The sequence below is a fragment of the Aspergillus alliaceus genome (assembly GCF_009176365.1).
Source record: "Aspergillus alliaceus strain CBS 536.65 unplaced genomic scaffold BDW43scaffold_48, whole genome shotgun sequence".
NCBI classification, from domain to species: domain Eukaryota; kingdom Fungi; phylum Ascomycota; class Eurotiomycetes; order Eurotiales; family Aspergillaceae; genus Aspergillus; species Aspergillus alliaceus.
In genome coordinates, this window is record NW_022474731.1 from 24254 (window position 1) to 49573 (window position 25320).

General features: G+C 48.6%; 13 protein-coding genes across 13 annotated transcripts; 7 read left to right on the plus strand and 6 right to left on the minus strand.

Moving 5' to 3' along the window:
* Positions 1-67: 67 nt before the first annotated feature.
* On the plus strand, positions 68-2049 carry BDW43DRAFT_321730 (general substrate transporter; the record flags this gene model as incomplete). Its single annotated transcript, XM_032049393.1, has 3 exons — positions 68-85; positions 315-1558; positions 1620-2049. The coding sequence occupies 3 exons, from the start codon at positions 68-70 to the stop codon at positions 1888-1890; spliced, it is 1533 nt and encodes a 510-aa protein (XP_031896675.1). The 3' UTR covers positions 1891-2049.
* Positions 2050-2208: 159 nt separating this feature from the next.
* Positions 2209-3348, minus strand: BDW43DRAFT_302801 (mitochondrial carrier domain-containing protein; the record flags this gene model as incomplete). Its single annotated transcript, XM_032045307.1, has 5 exons — positions 2209-2885; positions 2955-3051; positions 3107-3125; positions 3181-3205; positions 3276-3348. 5 exons carry the CDS (start codon positions 3346-3348, stop codon positions 2209-2211), a joined length of 891 nt encoding a protein of 296 aa, XP_031896676.1.
* Positions 3349-4074: 726 nt separating this feature from the next.
* BDW43DRAFT_175445 (putative C6 transcription factor) lies at positions 4075-6735 on the plus strand. The gene is made up of 5 exons (XM_032038795.1): positions 4075-4699; positions 4757-5122; positions 5172-5506; positions 5557-5907; positions 5968-6735. Exons 1-5 carry the CDS (start codon positions 4304-4306, stop codon positions 6626-6628), a joined length of 2109 nt encoding a protein of 702 aa, XP_031896677.1. The 5' UTR covers positions 4075-4303; the 3' UTR covers positions 6629-6735.
* A 681-nt stretch (positions 6736-7416) lies between these two features.
* Positions 7417-8127, minus strand: BDW43DRAFT_175443 (uncharacterized protein). The gene has a single exon (XM_032038794.1). The coding sequence runs from the start codon at positions 8091-8093 to the stop codon at positions 7500-7502; it is 594 nt and encodes a 197-aa protein (XP_031896678.1). The 5' UTR covers positions 8094-8127; the 3' UTR covers positions 7417-7499.
* A 1488-nt stretch (positions 8128-9615) lies between these two features.
* Positions 9616-10244, plus strand: BDW43DRAFT_314489 (uncharacterized protein; the record flags this gene model as incomplete). Its single annotated transcript, XM_032047812.1, has 3 exons — positions 9616-9751; positions 9809-10068; positions 10125-10244. The coding sequence occupies 3 exons, from the start codon at positions 9616-9618 to the stop codon at positions 10242-10244; spliced, it is 516 nt and encodes a 171-aa protein (XP_031896679.1).
* A 195-nt stretch (positions 10245-10439) lies between these two features.
* On the minus strand, positions 10440-12282 carry BDW43DRAFT_314490 (uncharacterized protein; the record flags this gene model as incomplete). The annotated part of the gene is made up of 4 exons (XM_032047813.1): positions 10440-10527; positions 11213-11562; positions 11624-12129; positions 12189-12282. 4 exons carry the CDS (start codon positions 12280-12282, stop codon positions 10440-10442), a joined length of 1038 nt encoding a protein of 345 aa, XP_031896680.1.
* Positions 12283-13355: 1073 nt separating this feature from the next.
* Positions 13356-14292, plus strand: BDW43DRAFT_287225 (tetratricopeptide repeat protein). Its single transcript, XM_032043125.1, has one exon. It carries the CDS (start codon positions 13431-13433, stop codon positions 14067-14069), a length of 639 nt encoding a protein of 212 aa, XP_031896681.1. The 5' UTR covers positions 13356-13430; the 3' UTR covers positions 14070-14292.
* BDW43DRAFT_314492 (oxidase ustYa family protein) lies at positions 14231-15105 on the minus strand (the record flags this gene model as incomplete). The annotated part of the gene is made up of 3 exons (XM_032047814.1): positions 14231-14625; positions 14676-14771; positions 14856-15105. The coding sequence occupies 3 exons, from the start codon at positions 15103-15105 to the stop codon at positions 14231-14233; spliced, it is 741 nt and encodes a 246-aa protein (XP_031896682.1).
* A 229-nt stretch (positions 15106-15334) lies between these two features.
* BDW43DRAFT_321732 (uncharacterized protein) lies at positions 15335-17598 on the minus strand (the record flags this gene model as incomplete). The annotated part of the gene is made up of 7 exons (XM_032049394.1): positions 15335-16017; positions 16071-16306; positions 16735-16762; positions 16822-17100; positions 17155-17256; positions 17320-17439; positions 17508-17598. The coding sequence occupies 7 exons, from the start codon at positions 17596-17598 to the stop codon at positions 15335-15337; spliced, it is 1539 nt and encodes a 512-aa protein (XP_031896683.1).
* Positions 17599-18091: 493 nt separating this feature from the next.
* BDW43DRAFT_302806 (uncharacterized protein) lies at positions 18092-18854 on the plus strand (the record flags this gene model as incomplete). Its single annotated transcript, XM_032045308.1, has 2 exons — positions 18092-18356; positions 18484-18854. 2 exons carry the CDS (start codon positions 18092-18094, stop codon positions 18852-18854), a joined length of 636 nt encoding a protein of 211 aa, XP_031896684.1.
* A 208-nt stretch (positions 18855-19062) lies between these two features.
* Positions 19063-20174, minus strand: BDW43DRAFT_314496 (oxidase ustYa family protein; the record flags this gene model as incomplete). The annotated part of the gene is made up of 4 exons (XM_032047815.1): positions 19063-19403; positions 19461-19691; positions 19752-19877; positions 19946-20174. The coding sequence occupies 4 exons, from the start codon at positions 20172-20174 to the stop codon at positions 19063-19065; spliced, it is 927 nt and encodes a 308-aa protein (XP_031896685.1).
* A 428-nt stretch (positions 20175-20602) lies between these two features.
* BDW43DRAFT_314497 (uncharacterized protein) lies at positions 20603-21029 on the plus strand (the record flags this gene model as incomplete). The annotated part of the gene is made up of 2 exons (XM_032047816.1): positions 20603-20660; positions 20713-21029. The coding sequence occupies 2 exons, from the start codon at positions 20603-20605 to the stop codon at positions 21027-21029; spliced, it is 375 nt and encodes a 124-aa protein (XP_031896686.1).
* Positions 21030-21478: 449 nt separating this feature from the next.
* On the plus strand, positions 21479-22585 carry BDW43DRAFT_302808 (glutaminyl-peptide cyclotransferase family protein; the record flags this gene model as incomplete). The annotated part of the gene is made up of 1 exon (XM_032045309.1): positions 21479-22585. One exon carries the CDS (start codon positions 21479-21481, stop codon positions 22583-22585), a length of 1107 nt encoding a protein of 368 aa, XP_031896687.1.
* Between the last annotated feature and the right edge of the window lie 2735 nt (positions 22586-25320).

Consider the following 25320-nt stretch of genomic DNA (forward strand, 5'->3'; position numbering starts at 1 on the left):
TTTTTTTTTCCCATAGCCAGGACGGCTCGCACTTGCGGGTCTCGGAGATATCCTGTGTTGTGAGACGATGGCAGAAGGGAATAGAGTAAGCCCAGTAGGAGGAGGAACGAGTGCTCTCTCCACTTTCCTAGAGTTGCACACCCCCCCCTTCACCTCGGCTGATATGCCTCTGGCTTTTCTGGGAGAGGTCTGATAGGAAAGGCTTACCTATGATTCCTTTTATTTCCTTTGTTTCCCAACTCTCAGCTCTTGTTTCCCATCAAATCCAGTCGGTTCAAATCATCGATTGTTAAATTCTCTTGAAGATGTTGCAGGGCGAAGCACTTCGCTTCGCTCAGATCTTCTTGGTCGTTTGTCCGTCGTTCATCCTCTTTGGATACAATCAGTCCGGCGTTGGAGGCCTGACCGACTTCCCGTCGTGGGTCAAGCAGTTCCCTGAGATTGACACGGTGAACACCACAGGCGTCCAAAAGTCTCACAATGCCACAGTGCAAGGTGCCGTGGTGGCTTCTTACACTATCGGTGCTCTCTTTGGGTCCCTGATCTGTACCTGGATTGGTGACATCCTCGGTCGTCGTCGGTCCATCTTTGTTGGGGCATGCATTGCATTAATCGGCCAAGCCTTAGAATGCTCAGCATATTCTCTTGCCCAGTTTACGGTCGGTCGGGTGATCCTTGGGTGGGGTGTGGGCATGCTGAGCGCTACAGTGCCGGTTTGGCAGTCTGAGTGCTCGCCGGCCGATAAGAGAGGCCGCAATGTGGTACTGACAGGCATGTTCATCGCGTTCGGATTCGCCATGACTCAGTGGATCAACTTCGGTTTCTATCATATGCAGGACCAGTCCGCTTCATGGCGGGGATCGCTGGCAATCCCTGCACTCTTCTCTTTAACTATCATGAGCAGCATCTTTTTCCTTCCAGAATCCCCTCGTTGGCTTGTTCTCAAGAACCGATCGGATGTGGCACAGCAGACACTTGCCAATCTTAGGCAGATGGATGTGGTGTCACTCGAGATCGTGCACGAATTGCGTGGAATCGAGATCTCCTTGGAGGAATCATCCACAAGCGGCACACTCGGCCTCAAAGACATTTTTACGATGGGCGAGGAAAAGCTCTTCTACCGGTTCCTTCTCTGTGTTGTCTTGCAATTCTTTCAGCAAATGAGCGGTGGTACCCTCATTTCGGTCTATATTCCTATCATTTTTGAGAATAACCTGCAGTTGGGCGCCAGTTTAGCCAAAATTCTTGCCGCATGTGCCTTGACATGGAAATTCCTCTCTTGCTTCGTCGGCTTTTATGTTGTGGACCGACTGGGACGCCGCGCGGCGTTCATGATCAGTGGCGGCGGCATGTCTATGTGTATGCTGGCACTGACGGTCTCCAACTCATTTACAAACAACCATACCGCGTCTATTATCTCGGCCCTCTTTATCTTCGTGTATAATTTCTTCCTTCCCGTTGGGTTTCTGGGGGCGAACTTCCTCTACCCTGCTGAGGTTGCTCCAGTCCGCCTGCGAGTCGCCATGCAATCCATTTCAATAGCGAACCAGTGGCTATGGTAAGAATTGGTGATGTGGTGTTATGAAATGGAAAATAACTAATGCTTGTTCTCTGCTTAGGATGTTCGTCGTGGCAATGATCACTCCCACCGCGATCGCCGACATCGGCTACCGTTACTACATTGTATTTACCGTTATCGGTGGTCTCATCCCTCCTTCAGTCTACCTATTCTACCCGGAGACGATGAACCGATCTCTGGAAGAGGTCAACCAGATCTTCCATGATGCCCCGTCCATCATGTCTGCTGTGAAAATGTCCAAAGCACGACCTATCCGCTCCGATATTATTGAAGAGGTGAAAGCAAAGGGAGTGGCCGAAGAGATTGAATGAAGATACGCCTAAATATTTTGACTAACGAGTGACTGACATTTTCCTGCATTGGAAACGAAGCGAAAGACCTATGTATCTAGCGATAGACAGTGACACGGAAGGTAGCTTGATATACATACGCTATACTATTTATTTGTTTTATCACTTTAACGTTTCCTTATTCTTTTCCACCCCCCCCAACAGAGTTTTCCTGCATCCAAAGCGAGTATCAACCCTGCACATGCTCAAGATCATTGTTTCCTCTGCATGATGGACTCTACCATTTCCTTGGCTCTGTATTTGTCAGAGATGTATCTATCCACATCACACGAGATAAACTTACACGTCTCCCAGTGCTACCATACACACGGTCTGCCAGATTCCTAGACCGATGCGAGGGGTGATCCCGCGATACAAGCCCCGGATCCCACTTTGAGCATATATGTACCGGAAAGTGCTGCCAATACTCAATTGCGTGGGACGATTAGGGTCGGCCTTTAGACTCTGCATCTCCACGCGGATAACCTCGATGGGCTGGTTCCAGCTGGCCAAAGCGCCACCGACACCCGAGGCCAGTATTTTCTCCGCGACGCCAAGTCTTTCCTCGCGCCCTTTATCCGTTACCCTGCGGATCGTGTCTTCGACCAGTCGGGAGAAGCCAAATCGAGAACCCCAATTGGTGACCTGCCGGATGGCCACGGCATTGACTCCTTTGTTGATGCCTCGCAAGCCTTCATTCCGAAATATCGTGGCAAACGTCTCCAAGGTGCCCGGTGGTTTCAGCCCGGCGGCGGCCTGTTTGAGCCGAGTAATTTCCGCTGTCTTCATGCAGGTACAGAACCCGACCGTCGCATAGGCCTGAACCGCACCGCCGACCATTCCTCCAGCGATGCCAGACAAGAACTCGCCGGCCCCAAGACTCCGCGACCGATACTCTACTTCGGAGGCAACGAAGAGCAGGACGGCGCCTTTTGTCGAAGCTTCAATCCAGGCCCAAGGAATTAAACCCTGGTAATCTACTCATGTTATCGATGGGGGTCAGCGGTATGAAGGCTCGTGGATCATCGTCAGTGTGGGCGGCATACAACCGGCAATTCCCCCTCGGGACCAGACGCGTCGTAGAGCTGTTATAAACGAATCAGACCGGTTCGCTGCCATAGTCGTCTTCACGACTTCTAGCGGCTACTCGTTGTCAGACGAAACCGGGCTACGGTATCAAAAAGACTTAAAAGCTGACCTGTCCGAGCGTCGTTACTCTTCGATAGGGTTAATTCGAGAACTCGCAATATCTACCAACTGGAGGAAACATACTCAAACATGTTTAAACTAGCACCGACTAGGCAATGGCACCGATAGTTAGAACACCGATTAGGGGAAAGCAGATACCACGGAGTAGGGTCAATTACGCAAAAGGTTACTCGCTCCTATCTCCCTTTTCTTGACCCTGGCGTCGGGGGTCGAGTGGTGAAAGGCGGACATATTCGATGAGCAGATAGGACACTGCGGTACGCTTGAAAATTGAGTGAGAAGAAGGGTCTTCTTTTGTCCTCTGGAAACAGAGCTACCATACATGCTACTATATGTTTAGATTGAGCTCCCATAGATCGTTCAGCCGATAAATTCTCTATTCCGCCGATTTTCGGAGTAATCGCCTGCCCCCATCTATTCTCCCCGCTGAATCCGCGATCCTTTTCAATGTAGTTACACGTGAGTGTTATACATTTATTTGATGTCACTGTATTCCCGACAATCGGATATTGGTATTTGAGAGTACTCCAACCAGGTCGTTCGGAATCGGCGATATATATATGCCAAGCGGATAGCGACAAAATCGCGCCATGCCCAGACCTATTAATTGGAAGACCTTGATAGGAAGGTTACTGGGTAAGGTGAGCCCAATCCCCCACAAAATGTACGGACAAAGGGGGGAAAAAATCCCAAAAATGGATCCCTTGCGTGGGAGCACATCATAATAATTTCTCCTAGAGAAATACTCCTCGGTACGCTTTCGTCATGAGTGAACGGTCTCGAACGTTGCACTAAATTCCATAAATAACTATCGGTTAGGCTGGAAAGATCGGATGACTCGATGCAAGCCTCAGGCTTGGCTGAGATAATTTGCCTTCAAGATCCTTGTCAGAAACTCCTCAAGAGGAAGGGAAAAAAAAAAAAAATTAAAACAGACAATGACATCATGACATCTATCTCAACGGGACTCTGGGCTGGAATGGAAAATCCCCCATTGGCTCGGAGAGGGAGGCCACGTGATGTCGGGCGCCGGGATTCCCTGACGATCAGTTCCATATATTGGATACTCTCTCTGTCATATCGAAGTGCCAATATTAATTGAATAGCGTCGTCGTACTAACCGGCCTGGCCTTGATCCTTTCAACTCCCTGCGTACTGTGAATGGATTATCAGCGTTATTACTATCATGCTGAGTGACTCCACAGACGGCGCGATCACACCTTTGGGCGCGTCTACGGAAAGATCTTCCGGAAGTAGTCAGATCTCCAGCGTGGGGATTCCTAAGGTCCGGATTCCGCGCCTAGGGACAGCCTCCATCCGCACTGTCCGCCAACGCACGAGCCGTGCCTGCGCGGCGTGTCGCGACAAGAAGACGAAGTGCGATGGACAAAAGCCGGAATGCAGCCAATGTCGCCAGTTGCGTATTCCCTGCAGCTACGTCGGTTCTAAAAGGGAAAGACAACGAGGGGCCCTGGAATCTGTGCAAGCTAAGATACAGTCGTACGAGTCCCTGTTGCAACGGATCATTGTCGAAAGCAGTGAGGACCCATCAAAGAGCAAGCTCATCGAAGAACTGATCTATGTCCGTGCGCCAGACACGTTGGCGATTCTGTTCTCGACCATGCTAACGGTCATACAGAAACACTTCGAAGGAAGTCCGACGATACTGGCACCACTCCTGGAGCTTGGGTCTCCCTTGGACAAAACCCCGTCATTACCAAAACATGGTCTATCATTGTATCGGATGCTTGCCGCGTGGACATCCTACACGCGCAGCGAACTTCAGCCCCTCGTGCAGAGGCCATTTATCCAGGTCACTGCGATTCACCATTGGACCTCCCTGACTGACAATGACACAGCAAGCCATCTACTGTCTTTCTACTTTACCTGGGAAAACCCGACATGGCAGCTAATTGACCAGTATTCATTTGTCCGTGACTTGGAACGCGGTCATGGGAAATTCTGTTCGCCACTATTGGTCGCCGCGCTACTCTTCTTCGGCTGTGTTCGTTTGCCGCCCGGCTGCGGAGGATGACAACTAACGGGTCGTTTAGAGTCTGTCGTACAACCTCGATAAAATCACAGATCGCCGAGAGGAAAAGCTTCTGAGTCGAAAGCTGTATTCAGAAATCCAGCGTCTGTGGGAAGTCGAAAAACACAATGCAAGTCTTCCTACTGCGCAGTCCAGTATTATGATCGGGCTGCTGTGCTGTACTTTCGGCCTGGACAGAATTGGCACCCAGTATATCATGCACGGCGCCCAGCTATGCCTAGATTTAGGTCTCGACCAGGAATCGCCTCAGTACATCTACGGCGATTCGCCGGACGAAGGCGGGTATCTGAGTAGATGCCATAAGCTAGTTTCCTGGGCGGTCTATGATGTTCAAGGGTGAGAAGCACAGGGTCCCTTCAAGGTATGTGATGCTAATCTGACCACAGGCTCGCTTCCCAGGTGTACAGAAAAGTCCCAGCCTGGAAAGCGCCTCCGCCTGTAAGATTCTCTCCCGTTGAGGCGGCAAGCTTGGATGCGGGTGTTGAATGGAGTTCCTATCCGTTTACGATTCCTACCGCGCAGCCTTTCTTCTTTACGGCGGCCTGCTTCCGGGCTGACCTGGTTACTATAGTCCATAAAATTGCGAAGTTGGCCCTCGAATTTCCAAATTCCGTCATGAGTAGTGACCATTGGGAGTACGGCAAACAATTACACCGAGAGCTACTGCAGTGGAAGTCCTCCTTACCCCCTCCTCTTCTACTCCAACAAAACACGACACCGCATATAATTTGCCTACAGTTTGTCACCCTCTTCCAAATCATAGTGTTCCAGGCCAGGTTACTAAACAAACAGGATAGTCAGTATTACCATGCGACAATCGCATCCCTATGCCAAATATTTTGTGCAAACTTAAGCTCAACGGGTGGCGAGATTCCAAACCCGGAAACGTTCGATCCGTACACAATCATGTCACAAGCTTTAGACACGATGGGGTCACTCATATTGCTATTCAAACGCTGCCATGGTTGGAAGTCTCTCCCTGTTGTCATGTTGCACTATTTCTGTGTCGCAGGCGTCCACTCTATCTCCAAGTTGAATCTCGAGGATCTGAAATGGAGCTATGTGCTCGAAGACTGTGTGGTGGGTCTCTGGCATATGAGCTTGGGATGGGGTCGATTATGCACCGCCTTCCTCCGGACTATTGAGCTCGTGTTGAACCAGAGCAAACCGGACCCATCTCTTGTGCCTCCGAGAGTCGCGGAAATCTTTAGAAACATGAATAAAGGTGATCTGTGGACGGTGACAGACATCTCATCCCTCGCAGCCGATTATATTGTGCATCACGTGCCGACCAGACATTTGTCCCAAGCCAACCCATGGTCTGCTTTCAAGTCGCAAGGCTTGCAGAACCTGATAAATGACATGGATAATCTTTCGATTAAACAACGCTTGGAGCCTCTTGAGAAGAAGTCACCGGTCTCTCACAGCCCTGAAGGTCCCGACAACCCAGAAGTGTGATGAAGAGTTTACCGACTATATATACTCTATGATAGTCTCATCCTTTTGAATCTGATGGGGGATGCTGCCATTTTTGGACCTTTCCCGTCTATTACTGGTATTTTTTTGTTCGTAATTTGTCTCACATAACGGACTAGGCCTTGGAACGACGAAGGATTTTCAAACATGGGCTATACCCCTAGACCGATGAAGCTATATCATACCACGGCTTACCATGACCCTATGGTCACATATCTTGGCCGGAGTTCCTCTTGCCTATGTATACCTACATTCTAGCGTTCAGAGCACTGCTAGGAAGCGTAAGGTTTGCTGGAAATCCCGAAACTACGCGTCGCGAACGAGACGAGCACATGGAACCATGGTGGTAACCGCTCTATACAACCAAACAGCGTTCAAAGCTGTTCTAATGTGCTGTAAATAGACACATGCCCCTCTGCAACACAAGAAATAGTGCAAGCGGGTTTTTGACAGTTGTCATTTCCGCGAATGTGGTCCCTACCCTGGTGGAAGGTCTGCGGTTTGTCTTCGCAAGTCATCCGCTGACCTGTCTTTAGCTTTGCAGTCAAGAGGGCCAACGCCGTCGGACGCCACCGATGTTACCTCATAGCTCACCGCATCATCCACTCTACGGACTACACCAAGCGCACCGGTCGAGCGTCGTGTGTGAACCGAAACTAAATCAATCTGTGATCGTCCCCGCATCATCCGCGTGGAGTTTCCAGGGGAGTCTTGCGTTTAGCACACGAGGCTCGTATACTAAAGTCCAATGTACTTAAATATAGACGATACTACCAAGCGCAAAGATATATTCATCTGCCCAGTTCCATTTCCATGAATCTGACCTAGAGTATCATTTTCCTCCCCATTTTCCCTATTCACGAGAAGACCGCGTAGTAATACTCAGCAAGCCGGAAAGCCCACCGACAACACGTGTCCCATACGAGCGTTTCTCGTTCAAGAAAATATCCACATCCTCCTCCCTCACCACCGCCGTCTCACTGATCCCCTTCCGCCGCCTCCAATTCCTCTCCGTATTCGTCACATATCCCTCGCGATACATGACCCCGTAGAATTTCCTCGCCTCCCTTCTCGTCCGCCACCGTAGGATATCATAAGAACTAGCCCTCGTCATGGCCGCATCGCGTTCCTGCGTCGTCACATTCGGCCCACCACCCACAACCTGCACATTGACTTTAAAACTGCGGAACTCATCGCCCAGCAGGTAGTCCTCGGTGGGGGTAACGAAGATAGTGATATGGGATGGGGGAACGGGATACGCAAGGAGATATTCTAGTGCGACGCGATCCACCCCCGTGACGGGGCCAATCACGAAGTGATGTCCGCGATCAATGGCCGTGTTGATTTGGGGGACGTAGTAGGTGTGGAAGTAGCTGTCGTTTGGGCCAGTGTCGAGGGGCCCGGAGATGAATGCTATCTCTGGGGAGAGAGATGTTGGCGATGTCATTTTGGTGCGGTGAAGGTATGGACTTTTTGGTGGGCTTTAGAGGTTTATATATGGTAGGGCAAGCCAAAGGCGGAATTCAGTTGTCAGCCTTATGGTGGGCTGTGCGTTTGTTAGCCTCGGGATAAGGATCTCGAACCACTAGATGAGTTCATGCGGAACTAATGCAAGCTATACCTTTGCTTTAATTATGGGGCTGTATGGTGTAAATAAATTCTGCCAATTAAGGATCGCAGGCTAGTCATTTTGGTTCATGGATGGTCCGAGTATCTCATGGTTCGCTTTGCTCTAGACCGTATACTCGAAGTAGGACAATGACTATTCCAAGCTGTCTACGTACATGCGGGCCCGAGCACTATGGTAGCAGTTCGGATATGCGCTAGTTATAGTAAAATGCCAGAGAATAAATCCTTGAATGTAGATGATGTTATATTCGACGGGCTAAATTCGGCGAAAGCGCCCAAACATACTTGCAGTTAAGGCTAGACTATGGGCGCAGGATTGAAGATACCGCTTGATCTCTGCGTCCTTCGTCCCTTTGCTTCCTAATAGAATCATTCTAAATATAAGGGGCGAAGATTATCGTCCCGATCGCCATGGCCGGAATCCCTGGGATCTACGGGCTCGTTGTCTCCGTCCTAATCGCGAACAATCTCGCCCAGAAGGTAGCCTTCTACACGGGATCACGGGATTCGTGCATATAGGTACAGGGCTCGCAGTTGGACTCGCAGGGTTGGCGGCTAGGTAAAATTGTGGAATGACTAGAGTTTCAGTTGTACTTTGTGTTTCATTAAACGCGTGTCCTAGTTTTACTGTCGGTGTTGTAGGCGATGGCGGTGTGAGGGAACAGAGCAACAGCCCAGGCTTTATGTGGGTTTAATTCTCATTCTTATTTTCACAGATATCTTGGGGAAAGGTGGGGAGGAGAGGGGAGGGGATTCTTTGTACGTTAGTTTCGATACCGGGTCTAAAGTATGGTTCAGTATATAGGCCCTTGATAGACATACTCGCCTAGACGACCAACTCGTGGACCCCTCATTCACAAAAGTCCACCAAAATCGCCCTCGAATTCATCAAAGGAGTAACAATTAAACCACAGAGACCTGCTTTATAATGTTTAGTCAAGTCCATACAGAGGTCAACGGGGAGTTCAAAGTTCCATGCATGGCAAGCAAGGGCTACATGCAGCGTACCCACCAGGTGTGCGTCCATGCATAACCGTATATAAATGGCCGATATCCACCAGAACGTCATGGACACCCACAAAAGGACCACCGAAGGCATTCTAGGGTATTGTGACAAGCAATACTTCTTCACCTGGCGCATATTCCGGTGTTGAAGATACTGCCATCGGATGCGGTGATGGCGTTCTTTTGGTCTTGTATTAGATTGATAGGAACTAACTATATTAAGCATTCATCCGTCCCACATTCTAGGTCTAACTGAACAAGTAGACGATAAAAGACTTGAACAGCCCAGTGGAGTTAATTGGGTTAGTACCCTTCTGAAGCAAAACCAATCCAGTATGGACGCCGATAACGAATTCTACTGCGCCCGTCTCCGCGCGCTTCAAGGAGTCGATGAGACTGCTGAACAGGTGGTTCTGCGTCTTAATGTTGCCGGCGTTCTTGAAAATACGTATATCTTTTATACCTCCGATAGTGGGTATCATACTGGTCAGCACCGCTAGTACCTAGGAAAGAAGTGTGGCTTCGAAGAGGATATTCGCGTACCGATGTTAATTCGTGAACCTGGGATTCCGGTTGGTTGGAAGGTTGACTTCGTAACTACGCTTGTTGATCTTGCGCCGACTATCTTTGAGGTCGCGAGGTTAGAGTTTAAGGAGGAGTTCGATATAAGTCAGGTGCCACTGACGACAGGAGAAATTGAAGAGGAAAGGTCATCGTGGGGGCAGCATGAGTACGTCAATGTCGAGTATGAAACAAAGCCGGATTTGAAGGGGAGACGAGTAGAGCGCGTAAGTTGCTCATGAAGGGACTTCTGGTTTGTGGCGGTGCTGATATTGTATTGTAGCGAATGGAAGCCCAATCGCCTTCCGGAACAACACTTGCAAGGCGCTCAGAGCTCTTGGATCGGGCTATAATCTATATTATTTGGTATGGTACACGAATGAACATGAGCTTTATTATTTGATGGTGAGGTTTATTTGTTAAAGTTCATTCTGGGAGGTTCAGAAGGCTCACTTGATGGCAGACTGATCCTTACGAGCTGAACAAATTTTATCTGCATGTCCACCGCGACTACAGGCTGACGTTTCTTGGGTATCCTATCGAGTAGCTCATCTCTCGTTTACACGCCCTGTTGCTGGTTCCCAAATCTTGCAAGGGGTCAACGTGCGTTAAACCGTGGGAAGTTCTGCATCCGGTTGGCGATGTACAGATACGCGTGACGCAGTCGATGATGCTTTTGATGCGTTCTATGATAAGCAGGTTAGGGTTGAGTTCGGATGGTGTGAGGAGGGTTGTATTGTGGAGGCCGAGGGACGGCAAGTTCCTTCGATATATCGAGGGACACGGTGGGGTGACTGGTGGTGATAGAGGCTCTGCTGACCTGGTAGGCAGGTATTAACTAACGCCTATAAAACTATCGATATAAATAGGTAAAACAAGGGGAAAACGTATCGTCGGGAGTCCTAGGGAGTTCAATGGCCTTCCGCTTTGGCTTTTCATCCTCTTGTTTATAATATCAATGGTACCTTCTGGATTACAAATTAATGAGAATAGAATGTACATTTTTCTATTTCCGGAGGGTGGGAGGCTTGACCTGCTGGGTAGTGTGGTGATTTCTGGCTACATCAAGCGACAACCAAATATAAGGCAGATTATAGCAAAATACTATGTTAATGCATAAATATCAGCTCTGATTGATAATATGTAGACGTGACATGAAAGATGCATACTATGGTATGTGTACATGTCAGCGAAGGCCTAAATGGGCCGCACATTTCTCCATATGTCATATGGAGGGAAGGGCTTGCAGTGATATTACGAGGATAACTGTGAGCAAGGTATTATGACTATGAAAGCCGCCGTGTTTTACAGTTGATACGGGCATTTAGATCAGCCCCTTCACGAACCAACATTCTCACAACTGCCTCGTACCCTCGTTCAACGGCGATGTGTAATGGAGTGAACCCAAACTCATCTGTTAGCTCGGTATCAGCACCTTGTTCCAAGAGTGCCGACACCGACTCCGTGTGGCCTTGTAGAGCCGCGTAATGTAGGGCGGTACGGCCTATATAATCAGTTGCGTCGATCTCCGCGCCATAATTGAGGAGAAAGCGAATCAGGTTCGCGTGGCCTTTCTCGGCGCAGATGTGGAGGGTCATTTTTCCTTCCGACGATCTTGAGGCGCCATGGAGTGACGGTGATGGGGCCGATTCCGAAAGTCGACGCATGCCGTTACTTTTGAATTGATCGTTGACTTCTGGGGCGAAAGAACGTCTCCTTGCCTGTGGAAGTAAGCAACATATCCTCTATTGTGTAACTGAGAATGCCCGGGGACACCCCTACTTGCGGAAACCTGTTCATCGAGGCTCGACGGAGAGTAGCCCTTGCAAGGGGCTTCACGGGTTCCGGAGGGGAATGTTGGCTCAAGGGGTCCGTGGGTTGAGGAGTTATCCGTAACGAAATGGGTGGCAAGTCAGTTGGAATAGGTGGGTGGGCGGCCTCAGAGACGCTGATGGGAATTTGCTCTCCTGGGTTGTCGGATATCAAATCCTCGGGCGAACAAAAGAGCGGGAACGAAACCGGCGATATTGGCAGATGAGTTGGGCTGTGGGCGCCGGCATCATTTGTTAATGTGGAAATCGCAGGATAGACCGCCGTAGTCCAAGATTCTTCTTGTTGATCGCTGGTTTGATAGGACGATTGGATCTGATCTGGCGGTGTCGTCGTAACATGGTGCGTGCCACTCGACTGCTTCTCTCCGTGGCTTTCACTTGACGATGGCCAGAGTGACATTTCCGGCTCCTGCTGCTCATTCCGCTGCTGCTTCTCTTTAAGAGCCTGTCTTCGACCTAGGCACATGGCATTTTTAATTCCGTCGCTGCGAAGACTGCCATATCAAATGACTCACGGAAATTCCTCTGTGCCAGACGGTTTTGCAGTTTGCGTCGCTCCCGAGCATCCATTGCGGAGGTGGTTGGATTCGGCTCCTCCTGAAGCTCCATGCTAATGGAAACCACCTTTGTTTTTGCCCCGTTCCGCTTTCCCTTGGAGCCACATGATGGCATTATAATAGCGCCTAGGAGATGCGGGGTGCTTATATATTATTTGCTGCACCCGTGGAGGGGCCCATTTTCCATTTGCCATGAGAGACCCTGCGGAAGACAGTCTTTTCCTATGCGTAGGAAAGTTCGCAAAGCAATTGAGGGGTGCTTAGTCCGATTCATTATTTGACTGGTGCATCTTAGTGTTGATCAATCCCTAAAAACCCGCCTAGGCCAATGATTGCTAGGCCGGGGGCTGAAGGGACCGGTAACTGTGGAGCCCTGCTAAAGGTCAGGTTGCCCACTGTTCGCCCAAGGGAGAGAACGCCATAGGCCCGGCGCATGAAACATCACATGAAGAGCCGGGGGACCTCAATTGCGCCTGTGTGATTGGAACAGCCGCCCAAGTTGGATCCTCAATAGGACGGAAGATCGACGGTTGCTGCAGGCGAGTCATGCAGCCGATGGGCCCAGAAGCTAAAAGCAAACATCCACGAGTGTAGAAGTCATCATAGAGCAGGCAGATGATACTCAATATCCTCTAATTGCTGATGTACGCAGTAGTGTAGGTGGAGGGAGGGCTTCTGTGCAAGAGATGTCGATCTTTCACTATCGACGGGACCCAATTATGGGTCATCCATGGACGGTTACCTGTACCGTACCGTACTCAGGAAAAAATACCATCACGGTACCTGGTAACCCTAAAGTCCCCTCTTTGTTTATCCTTTGTTGTCTTGGCCTTTAAAGGATCAATATGAAATCCCAGGAGGAAAAACGATCAGCCTTCATTCGGTGGGCTTTGGGGTCATGATTATAGTCTGGTGGGGAAGAGAAACCCGCTGAAAACAGAACCTCTTGGTACTCCTGTGTACACTTTTCCCCCAGGTGGCAAAGGAGGAACCTGGATTTCCAGTGTTTCGTTGTCCCTGATCGTTGCCTAATAGTTCAGCCTTAGTCACGTTGTTTATTATGTTTTGTTTATATATGAACATCTCTTCGTCTTACTCCACTACCCCCTCCTTCCCTTTCTCACCATCATCACCCCCTCCACCCCCACCATCATCCTGACCTTTTGACCCGTCACTTCTAATCTATATCTCATAATCATCATGTCGACGCGTTCTTGGAAAGCCGTCGTGCCTGAGGGAGCGTTCTGGCAGTCCCTGGACCCGGTCATCAGCAGCACCGTCGTCGGCCACCTCTCTCCCGCCGAACTGAACCATCCCAGTCTCGACCCCTCCTTGTCCAACCCTGAAAAGCTTGCCCTCCTCGAAAAGACTCTGATCCAAAAGCTTCCCCTCGTCGACAACGACTACACGAGAACCCAGAGCCTGAACTCTGCCCTCTTCCATATCTACCGCGGCACCGGCGATCTCGAAAAACAAGAGAAGGTGCTCCTCCAGCTCGTGGACAACTCCAGTCCAAACGGACCCGGTCTCCCCGCTCTGCAGAACCTCGCAGCACTGTATGAAGAAAAGGGTGAGCACGCCAAAGCGGAGGAACTCGCTCGAGAGACCTTGCCGCTCCTCCAGGGCCATCCAGTGCTGGGCAAGGATAGCCCCCAGTCGCTGGGGTCTCTGCGGATCTTGATAAATGCTTTGTGGAAGCAGGGAAAGACCGAGGAAGCGGAACAGGCGATTCAGGAGGCTAGAAGCAGTATTGGCCGCTTGGAGGGGGGACAGTTCGCGGCCTATCAGCAGGAGGAGAAGGACGCGCTTGACAAGGTGGTCGCAGAGTTGAAGAAGTAATGGATTTTCTCTGTCTTGCACATCTCCATGATGGTTGTGGCAATATGATTTTATCATGAGTTAGTCGGGGGTCTATGACAGGATGCTTAGGACATGAATGAACACTCTATTTCACTGAGAGTCTCTGGTACCTAATCTGCCAAACAATCAAGTATTCATTTTTAAATCACCCCCAATTCCCCCCGCCATGCCTCAATCTCCTCCCAATTTCGACAAACGTGCTTCACTCCCCACCCTTGTAGTGGACTCTTTCCCTTCTCTGGCTTCTCGTCCGGCGGCTCCAAAGTCACGTCCCCAGAACACATCACCGACTGTCGCAAATAATCCAGACAATGCGCAATGTGATTATGTTCAAACCCATGACCCCCTGCAGTACTAGACGAAAGGGTCTCCTGCCGCGTAACGACCGGAAGGAGGGCCATATGCAAAGCCTTGAGGCAGTGCAGCTGGTGGTAGACTGAAATCATGTAGGCGTTCTTCGTGCCAGGGATGACATTCTTATTCGGTGGGAGGCCGTACGCTTCTGGGTTCGGTATGGTGATGAATCCGTAGCTTGCTGGTTCAAATGTGAGCGCTGGTCAGAGGTGCAATATTAGGAGAGCATACAGAGCCCATATTTACCCCATGCTTCAATGATCTGTTGGTTTGTCGTCAGGTTGTCGAACCGAGGGTTCTCGAGGAAAGGAGCTTGTACAGCTTGGACTGCGGAGAGTCAGTATCTTGTCGCTCTCTTTAAGTGATACACGCCCTTTAGGTTGCTGGTGTCAAAGAAACATGGTCACCTACATTGTGGAGCAGGGGACAAGATCCTATGTTGATTCCTCGGAGCGTTCAGAGTATCTGAATGGACGGCGCTCAGCGAAGCAATGAGAATGACCACCAGGAGAACGACAATCAACACGGGGAGCCAGAGCTTGTTCTTAGCTTCCGATACTGACATTGAAGGCGGTCCTTCTTTCGTTGTCTTATGGCCACCGTTATGGCTCAAGGGGAAGCATTTCCCCTCTGGGGCCTGGGACGATGTGGCTGCGCCCATTTTTTCCTATCTGGTGTAGGAGTCGAGAAGGACGCGACTGTATGTACATAACCCCATGTAGACTGCATGGCCGGCTAATGACTGACCCTGGGGTGGATGTCAGCAAATGTCAGCATGCATGAAGGCACATAGGATGTACTACAATAGGCCAACACCCTAGGAATAGGAAGATGCACATGTAGTAAAAGTGTACAATTTGCACTTAGGGCTGTATGCCTACTAAAATATCCTACGCATTCTCCCCATCGTATCGATTGTCCTCCAAATGGCCAAACCGCTCTGGATCATTCACCTTCTTAAACTTGCTACTCATCCGATGTGGCTGCTGATCAACGGGCCTCCTCATATCAACAAACATATGCTCATCCACGCCATGCCCCCGCTGCCACTCCAAGATCGCCCGGAAATTCGTACATTTATGTGGGATATTAAAATCCGGCCAAGGGTGGCCCACCGCATCCGTCCACATATGCGTGTAAATATCCGTATTCGCACGGCAGAGAATATTCTGCAGGAGCATGTATATGCAATGGGAGAGATGGTAGCGGTGTTTCTCATCCGTCTGATTGAAGCCCTCTGGATATTTCTCCCCGTAGTAGTAGTCAAAATAGGCCTCCATGCGTAGCGCGTTTAGGCAATGGATCTGGTGTAGGACATCGATCCGGCCGGCGTATACGTCGTCTCCCAGCCCGAAATCCGGTGAAAGCTTGACAGCCATGGCTGGGTCTTTTCCGATGGAGAGTACATCTTCTCGGGAGATTGGGATTGGTCGCGTATCCGAAATAATTGACCATGCTCGGTCGACCTCTGGACTTGGTTCTTGACGGAAGATGTTCGGGTTGTCATCGGGGAAGAGTGTGGCGTCCATACGTCTGTTAGAGAATGATATGTCCTCTCCGTTTAGGACAGGGGCTGGACTATGTTAGCTCTATGCTTTGTTTACGATTCACCCGGGCATTACTTACAAGGCATAGAAACCTGTTCCCTCATGGAACTTCTTGTATCCTGTAAAGATACCCAAAATAGGAAGCCTGAGGTCAGAAAAAGAACGATGTTTAACCAGAGTAAATATGTGGATCGATCTCCTATTGAGAGCGGCCATCTCCGATATGACTTTCTGATAAATTCTGGTAACCTATGAGGCCGTCTTAAACCCCGCATAGCCTCTGAAAGGGTACTTTTGTCCTCCTCCCTGTCGATGCTTGCATATTCGACAGGACTGTCTCCTGTGAAGAATGCCCTGATTCTGGCGGAGTATGGCATTTCGACACTACGTGTTTCGGTTTCTAATCTGAAGATAAATGGGCAAGTACGTATAGAACCAGATCATTTCAAAAACCCTACTGCTTTTTTTTTGAACGGGAGCTTGATGGCTGTCTGTGACACGGTAAGCATGCATATGCACGATGCTTACAATTGTAAGCTTCATGATCGCCAATATGTAAGCAACAAAAAAAAAAAAAAAAAGAGAAGGAAAAGGAAAAAGAAAACAGGGTAACAGGGTGAAAATGTAAAAGAGGATAGCTTTGTGTGCCGTGTGTTCTTCTGTGGGGCTTCACTACGGAACGAGATTGCTTCCATTATTGTATGGCTAGGCACAGTAGATATCAACTTCCGTGCGCGAGGTACACCAAACCACTTGTAGTTATAAATAGGACTAAATTAAAAAAACGTAGGAGACCTACTCAAGGTCTTCCGGTGCACACTCTAGCCCACAGATCTTATTCTCCTCAATGAACTCGACCAACGCCTGATTCCGCCGACATTTGCGCGGTGCATCACGAAGCTTCCACGCCCCGACACCCGATAAATCCTTCTCAAAGAGGACAGGGGTGACATCTGCTTGACATTCAATCATGGTCTTAAGTATGAGGAAGCAGTGATTCTTGTGTATGTGAAAACGAACGGAACTAGTATTCGTGAAGTCGGAGTAGTCGAACTGGTCACGGTAGATCCACTGCCTAATAAGACCGAGACAGTGTACTTGATGGGCCCCTATTAGATGTTAGTGGTATATATCGTGTAATTGTGAATAGATCGGTCACTGACACTCCGTGAGGGTAACAAGCTTGCCGTCGTGAATCCACCAGTCTCTCTCCGTTGATTTGTTCAGCCGCGCGATTTGATCATAGGGATATGGGATAAATCCATCTGTTATAAAAGCGTGTTACGGGCTCTGCGCAAATATTGTTATAATAGAAGCGTCACACTAACGGTGATATTGGTTCATCCAATTTGTCTCGGTTTCTGATGTTGGTGAACCGGCAAACTCAGTAGATAGTTGGTCGGAATTGTATTGGGTCCATTCATATTCTACTGCTTCTAACATGGGGGCTATTTGCGTTGCCTTGGTTAGCTTTGTAAATCCTCTTTTTCCTCTTTCAGCAAACCCTAGGGCATACCCCATGCCGACAATCGTTTTGTGCAAGGCCTGTCGAACGACATATACCCCCTCATCAATCCACGAAGAAGTAGAGATATCGCAAAGATCATAGCACTTGTGAACAGAATCATCGTTGGTAGGTTTGTCAGCGATTGTGGAAGGTCGGGATTGACAACCGTGCTTTCTATCATTGGTGCGGATTTCCATTTTTGGCTGAGGTCTTTGGTCTGTTCATCGTCTATCCTCTGGTATGCGTCTGGGCGCTTCGTGAAAGTCTTGAATCGACTGCGTATTGTAGTCCAAATCGCCATTGCCACGTTTCCGCTAGAGGGCTCAAGAGACAAAAGGATAACAAATGCGGTAGAATAGGGTACTCAATGAATCATCGTTGCAGGAAAGAGCCGAGGCCTGATTTGTGAACTCGGGAGTGGCTGTCAGCTTGCGGTGTAATCGGGATAAGCAACTTGTGCACTACCCTGTCCTGTCTGTAGCCGTGCAATAGAGCGCAGCGACTAGAAAACGCTTCATTAGACATTGGCATACCATGTCTAGCTACCCTTCGTTGACATATGTTACATCAATAGGTGCTTTCCTCTCCTCACAATGCAAAGAAATCCAAACCACAAATATATTTATCTTGCATTATCAGCCACGTTCCTACTCGCGTCTACCTGGACACTGTTCGATGCAATCACGTTTCACCCTACTGACGCACAATGTGTCCAACGGATGTTTTCCTGGTCCCCAGCGACAGATATAATCGAGTATAAATGGACACTATTCCCAAAGTTCGGCTTCCTGGCCCATTCTACGTGGTTTGACGCGCCAGTGCCCGAGCGACAGGCCGCCTGGGACGAGTTTCTACCGAGTACGATTTACTCCTATTGCGGATATCTCGGGAACTAACTGATACCTAGAGAGTCCGATCCCAATACCTATCTCTCAAATGGACCGACTTAACCTTCCACCGGACGCGGACTGGGTCCGATCCCCAGTCAAGGCGGACAACGTCCTGGGTCTTCCGGAAGTCTTTGTGCAGTTGGAATGTCTCAATCTCCTACGACTCCATGCGCAAACCGACGAGACGGATAGTAGTCACTTATCTTCATTTCACGGAACGCAAAAGGATGTTTATCATAGAGTGGAGCAGTGTTTTGATCGATTGAGGACGTCCTTGCTCTGCTGGTCGGATATTGTTCCTGTACTGCAAGAGTTTGAAGACGATAGACTGCACACTCACGTTGTCAAGTATGATTTTGCGACGAAACACAAGTGTCGCAATTTTGAGGATATCCGGGACTGGACATTGAGGAATGGGGTAAAGGGAGTCGAGATGGATAATGCGTGGTGGGGTGGATTCGATTGATGGCATCAGGTGGCGGACAAGGAGCTTAGAAGAGAGAGGTATGAGAATTTACTTTCTAGGTGACACTCCCTTCGTATCCCTTGTTAGGTATGAGAGAACGAAGTATGAATTTATGCGCTGGCAACTTATGAGCCTCTTACTGAACTTGATTGCAGTTAAAATCTCAATGACTTCGTCGTATAATATTAAACGTTCAAGGTACAACAACTTAAGAATCCTTATTACCCTGATAAGGATGCTCCCTCCAATACTTAAAGAAGTTGTCCCCGGGGAAAAGCTCATATAGGAACTCGATATCCTCCTCCGGGTCCTGTGAGAACCCAGCCGTATCAATCACGTACTGGGCCTCTTCCGGCTCAAGCTCCACCCTCCATTCTCCCGCAAATCGCTCCCTTGCCCACTCCTGGATCTTGGTAAAGTTTCGACAGGTGTGCGTAGTAGCCAGACGTGGGAAAATCCCCTTCCTGGCGGGGACATTAATATGGAAGGGGATAGGCGACACGTCTGCGTGACACATTAAGGCTTGACGGATGGAATCGATGCAGTGATCTGACGTTATTAACTCATGGTTATCAGTTTTATAGCGTTTGTAAGGTAAGGACTTACCCCAATGACGGAACATGTCCGTGTCACGATTGATCGTTCCATTAGGAAACTTCAAGCCATCTAACGACTCCATCGTGTAACGCTCAGGATAGAGTGTTTTGCGTAGATCATTGAGGCAGTGGAGTTCATGCCAGACATCTAGCTGGATGAGGTATTTGTCTGTACCGAAGATGGGAATAGTCGGGGTGTGTAGTTTGTTTGCTTCTGCTTCGCTGATGGTCGAAATGCCGACTTTACATGGGCATTAGCATGCCTCTTACAGGAAATGAAGAGACCTTATGGGAAGCATACAGTTGTACAGATCTGACCACAGTTTGTCTGTCTCGTCTGTCGGGAACCCCATGTACTCGGTTTGATTAAATAGTGCGGCCCGGAAATGTTGTTTTGGGATATACTCCACAACGTCGTTGGCGGGCGCTGAGGAGAGGTAGTTGATGATTATTTTTCACCACCCGGAATAGTTGATACAAGAGGTATTAACTTACAGTAGACTTGAAGGGACGGGTCCTGTGGCCGCTTCCATAATTCCTGAAAGAGCACAACTATTATGAAAACCATGAAACCATTTATAATATAGAGTGTGGTTATATGGGAGAACAAGAATCGGCGTCTGGGCCGCGGTGTACTCAGTCCCTGCTCGAGTAGTTTCTGCTTTTCTAATTCAACCGAGGGCCTTGTAGAAGAGTCATAGTCGGACTCTATGGAGGGTGGCATTGCTGATGATGAAGATAGCACTCCGTTAGAACTAGAAGTTGAAAAACAGAAAGTTGTGTTCAGAGGAAATTTGCAGCTTCCATCTAGAACAAAGTACAACTGGCTTGGAATGATTCGTACTATGAGGCTACTGATTACGTTTGCTTAGATGACATTTTGCTATTAACCTTGCTTATATGTAAAGTAAGCATGAAGTCTCTACGCACTGTAGCTCTTACATTAAGGGCTCTATGCCATAAGCAGAAGTCAGCAAAAGCCGTACAGCTACATACTTGGCCTAGATCCTGTTCTATAAGAGCATAGGAAAACCATTGCTTCGATCTGTGTGACTCTCTCCTGCCTTAAGCTTTCCTCTTTGCTCTAAAGCCATCCATAATAACTTGTTCTCCAATCTTCAGATACTCCGTCCCCAAACCCTCAAGCACAACATGAAGCTCAGCGTTCTTTTCAGCGTGCTTGCCACCATTGCCGCAGCAGCTCCCACTCGTAAGTCCTTGACCTCCTGGAAGTGGGATGAAGCTAAGAAGGCTCTTAACAGCTCATGAAGGACACGGAAAGCGCACCGATGCGGGCACGACTGTCGATGATATCTCGGAGCAGCTTTATGGTGCGTGGGGTGGTATCAAGAAGCGGGGTGAGGCGGGTACCACCGTGGATGACATCTCCGAGCAGCTCTACGGTGCGTGGGGTGGAATCAAGAAGCGTGAGGAAGAGGGCACTACCGTGGATGACATCTCCGAGCAGCTCTACGGTAGATGGGGTGGCATCAGCAAGCGTGAGGAAGAGGGCACTACCGTGGATGACATCTCCGAGCAGCTCTACGGTAGATGGGGTGGCATCAGCAAGCGTCAGTGACTAGGTTAATTTCGATACTAGCCCTGGGGCGAGGGCGCTTGGTCTCAATGACCGAGATAGAAGTGGCATCAGGCTGCGCAACTAACTCCTGCAGAGTTTCTAGTACCAGAATGAGATTGAACTTCTTGATTTCTGCTATGCTATCATAGCTCATTTCACTCTAAGGGATCTGGATCATGCCCATATGCTTGTTTACGCAAGGTAATTGGACCAACGTGCTGCTTATGTCTAATGGAGTTGGCAATGTGTAAGCAAGCTGACTCACTCGTATACCACACCACTCGTAGCTTATGGTGAGTATAAAAGTCGTAGGGTGTTTAGATTAAGCATGATGATCCTTCTAGACCGAAGCGCTTTCTTGCTCTTCTTAGTATTTAGCTTCAAGACAACTTTCCCAGTCGTCTGCTGTATAAACTGTTCACTCATACAGTCATATAAACACATCCATAATGGCGTTACTGGAAACTCTATTTCTTGCCCTATGTATTCTACTGCTTTCTACAGATGCGTACCAGAATCTATCAGACGCGACATTAGAGACCCTCTCTCGTCCTGGACCTGACTTCAATATTCATAATGGGGCCATTCTCGCACCACTTCTGCAGCCTCGGGTTCCAGGCACGCCTGGTTCGGAGGCAGCCCGAGAACATATCATCCAATTCCTCAATTCGCAACTTCCGCAGTGGACAACAGAGCTACAGATATCCAGCACCAGAACATCAATCTCGGGCAATAAATCAACCCCAATGGTAAACGTTATTGCCTATCGTGATCCACCGGGAGCAAATCCAACCAATGTGGGAAGACTCACACTGGTCGCGCACTATGACAGCCTTCATGAACCGGAGGGTTTTATCGGCGCCATGGATAGCGCAGCACCATGTGGAATAATTATGCACGCAGCTCGCAGTATAGATCCCGCCTTGACTCAAAAGTGGAATGAGATAAGATCCGAGTCAGCCTCTACAGACAGTTTATACGGGATCCAAGTGATCTTCACCGATGGTGAGGAAGGGTTCGCCGACACATTAATAGCATATGATGGGTTGTACGGATCACGTTCTCTGGCTGCGCATTGGGCAGTGGACAAGTATCCCTCACCTTCGAAGTATGAATCTCGTCTTCTTTCAATCTCTCTGTTCGTGCTTTTGGATCTTCTTGGGGCGAAGGATCCGCAGATTGGATCATACTACCCGGTTACTCACTCGGATTACCAGCGCCTCGCCACGTTGGAACAACGACTGCGAGCGCTAGGTCAATTAGTGTCTACTATGACGAACGACAGCTCATGGTTCATTGATCGCAACACTGAAGCCCGAAACCTAACACGCTATCCCGTAGAGGATGACCAAGTTCCATTTTCCGCGCTTGGGGTGGAAGTGTTACATTTGATTGATACTGAGCCGGGCACTGGAGAGTTTCCTAAAGTTTGGCATACTCTCGAGGATGATGGAGAGCATTTGGACCTTGACACGGTGGAAGATTGGGGACTCTTGATCACCGCTTTTGTGGCGGAATGGTTAGAATTGGAAGGGTATGTGGGGAAATCAGATTAGGAGCATGGATATAGCACCGTGCGTTGCGCTGTGGTAAACGGACAGTCCTCCCCGAAAGGCAGCAGCTTATGCAAGGAAGCGAGGCAGCACAGACAGCAAGATGAGAAGAGGAGAGGCGGTTTCTGACTCTGCGTGTACAGAAGTCCTATGCATACTCTTCTTCGAATTTGTTGATGTATCAAGGCTTGCTGTTTGGGGCCCTTTCTAGGGCGACGTTGAATTAACTGCAAGGCCCTTAATTGGACTGAAGACCTCACCAGTTGTGCTGAATGACTGGCATATAGTTAATAGGTGGTGCCGCATTAGTAATCCCAGTATTTTCCTTTTCATCAAAAAGTAATGAAGATCATTAAGAAAATCGTCCAATGTAAGTACTTTTCTATCTGCATTTGTGAGGACTTTTAACCGGGGCTTCATGATCACCTGACTGAGATAAGTCTTAACTAACAGTAAATTCCCTACCGAACATATTAACCATTTGATGCCCTCAATCTAGTGAATATACAGGCGAAAATAATTTAATATCATCATCAGTCGCAACAATAATTAGCTCAGTGTCTAAACTACGTTCTTCGCGTAGATTGACACTCATACTGCAATTTTTTAAGTGGCATACCTTTTTTGAATCTCGTTCATGACTTCTTTTCGGCTATACTCCTTTCAGAAATAAGGGTGTTGAGCCTATAAACGGAGCGATTCAAGTTTGCCCATCCACTGGAACTGTGACATGCACAATACTTATTGCAAAGCTAATCAACAGCCTCCAGAAATAAAAAAAAAGAATATCATTATCTTTTCTAACTTAAAACCCCTGCCGAACTGACAGAAGTGGGAGTGATCAGTTCCTACAGTTGGTCAACCCTTCGGAGCCACCCTTACGCAAGCTATCGTATGATTCCCCAATGGTGAAGTACAGCAATGGCCTTGCTTCGTGCGTTGCTCCGAATAACCGTCCCTTGTTTCCATGGCACACTAGAGGAAGGCTGGTATAAATCAGCCAGTAAAGGACATTGCGACGTGATCAACCATAGCAATTAGTTGGATAAGCCACCTGATAGCTTGATTTCGTCTGTTAAATAAACAAAATTGGGCCCAACTCGAAGACAAAAGATTGCTCCCAGGACAATGTACTTATAGCGTCTTTGAAAAAGCCAGAGGTGGCGATATCGGAAACTCTCTCGTGTGTCAAATGCGTAAGTAGCAACGATGAGCTGACAGCAGAGAAATAAAGAGTTGGAGACCAACCACAGAGCGTCAAAAAGGCGATAGAAGGTCAGGAGAAGCAGATTAAACATGGAAAGGCGAAACACGGGGAGCTACTCAATGAAAAAAACCAAACTTGGCGTATTTTTTCAGAAACGGCTGGAGGAGAGGAAAAAAGAGGAGGATAAGCTTCGGTCGGAATTGCTCGATCCCACGAAGGAGACAGAGGCTTCCTATAAGGCCGAAGATGAGCTCGAAAAGCGGGTTAAGGCCCAAGATGAACAGCTGCCCTCTATTCAGGAACATCTAGAACAGACAGAAAGCGAAACAACTGGGCTGCGGGCGCGGTTGAAAAAAAGAGCTAAGAGGAATTCAAGGCTTTAAGGGCCGAGGTAGGGTTAGGGTTGGAGGAATTTGTGCTGGAACTGTGAGTCTGAGTCCCTTATCAACGAACATGGAAGCCCATGGGCGCAGCAAGCGGAGTATTAAGAGTCTTGAAAAGTCCTTACACAAAATTGGAGAGAGATACTTTCTAAAAGCCCTTACCCCAAATGCCAGCACGGTATGTGGCTTAGCCAAGCTCTGTACAAACGAAGCCATCTAATTTAAGCCTAGGACAAGGTTGTCCAAAGGATTATGGAAGTACAGCGGGCGTGTATTGATTCTAACCCATTTTCAATAATTCCTACATCACACCTTGAGAGAAATGAATCCATACGTCCCTCTTGTGCTCAGGAGCTTATTGCAAACCTGCTTGCGAACCGCATATTTTAGCCAGTGGCTATCACGGCACGAGTAGGTCTGACATCTTTGGGATAGGCTCTGGATCAAAGCTGCGAAATAACATCGCAGCAGAAGACGCTACTGCGTTATCTTTTGCAAAAGGGCATTTTCTCCTGAAGAAGAGCTCTTAAGATAAAGCAACATAAGGACAGTTGTAGCTGACGTTGTGAAGGTCCTTGGATCCCTACTTCAGCAGAACAAGGACAACTTCGAGAGAGATATATAGTTTTCAGATGGATGCAGACGATCTACGGAAAACGGTGCAACGTAGTTCAAAGTGGGTGACCACCAGTATGAATGTTGCCTTGTGCGCCAGAAATGGCAAGACTGGCGATTGCAATGATGAGGAAGTTAAAGGTCACGCCATCATTGCCCGCTTTCCACAATTTGTGGCACCAAACAATGAAGAACCACTGTTACACCATTATGCGCAATGCTGATGCCTTCGTTAATGTTATTAGGCCTCTGCATTGTGTCCATCCTGTTTAAAATTTCTATAGTAGCCAATGGCGGCAAAGTCGGCAAGCTCGATATTATAGGTCCTTAAAGGTGGCAGCACGCCTAACATGCCATACTAACAAATCCCTTAGCAACACAGTATAGAACATAGACATTATAACATCTGAAGATCGCGCAGGTATCCTTTTGCTACCACATAAGAACCTCGGTTTCCTAACCTACAATGATTAGGTAGCACTGAGGATAGCTCTTGGGTTCCTTTGGGCTAGCTTCTGGGCATAATGTCTCAT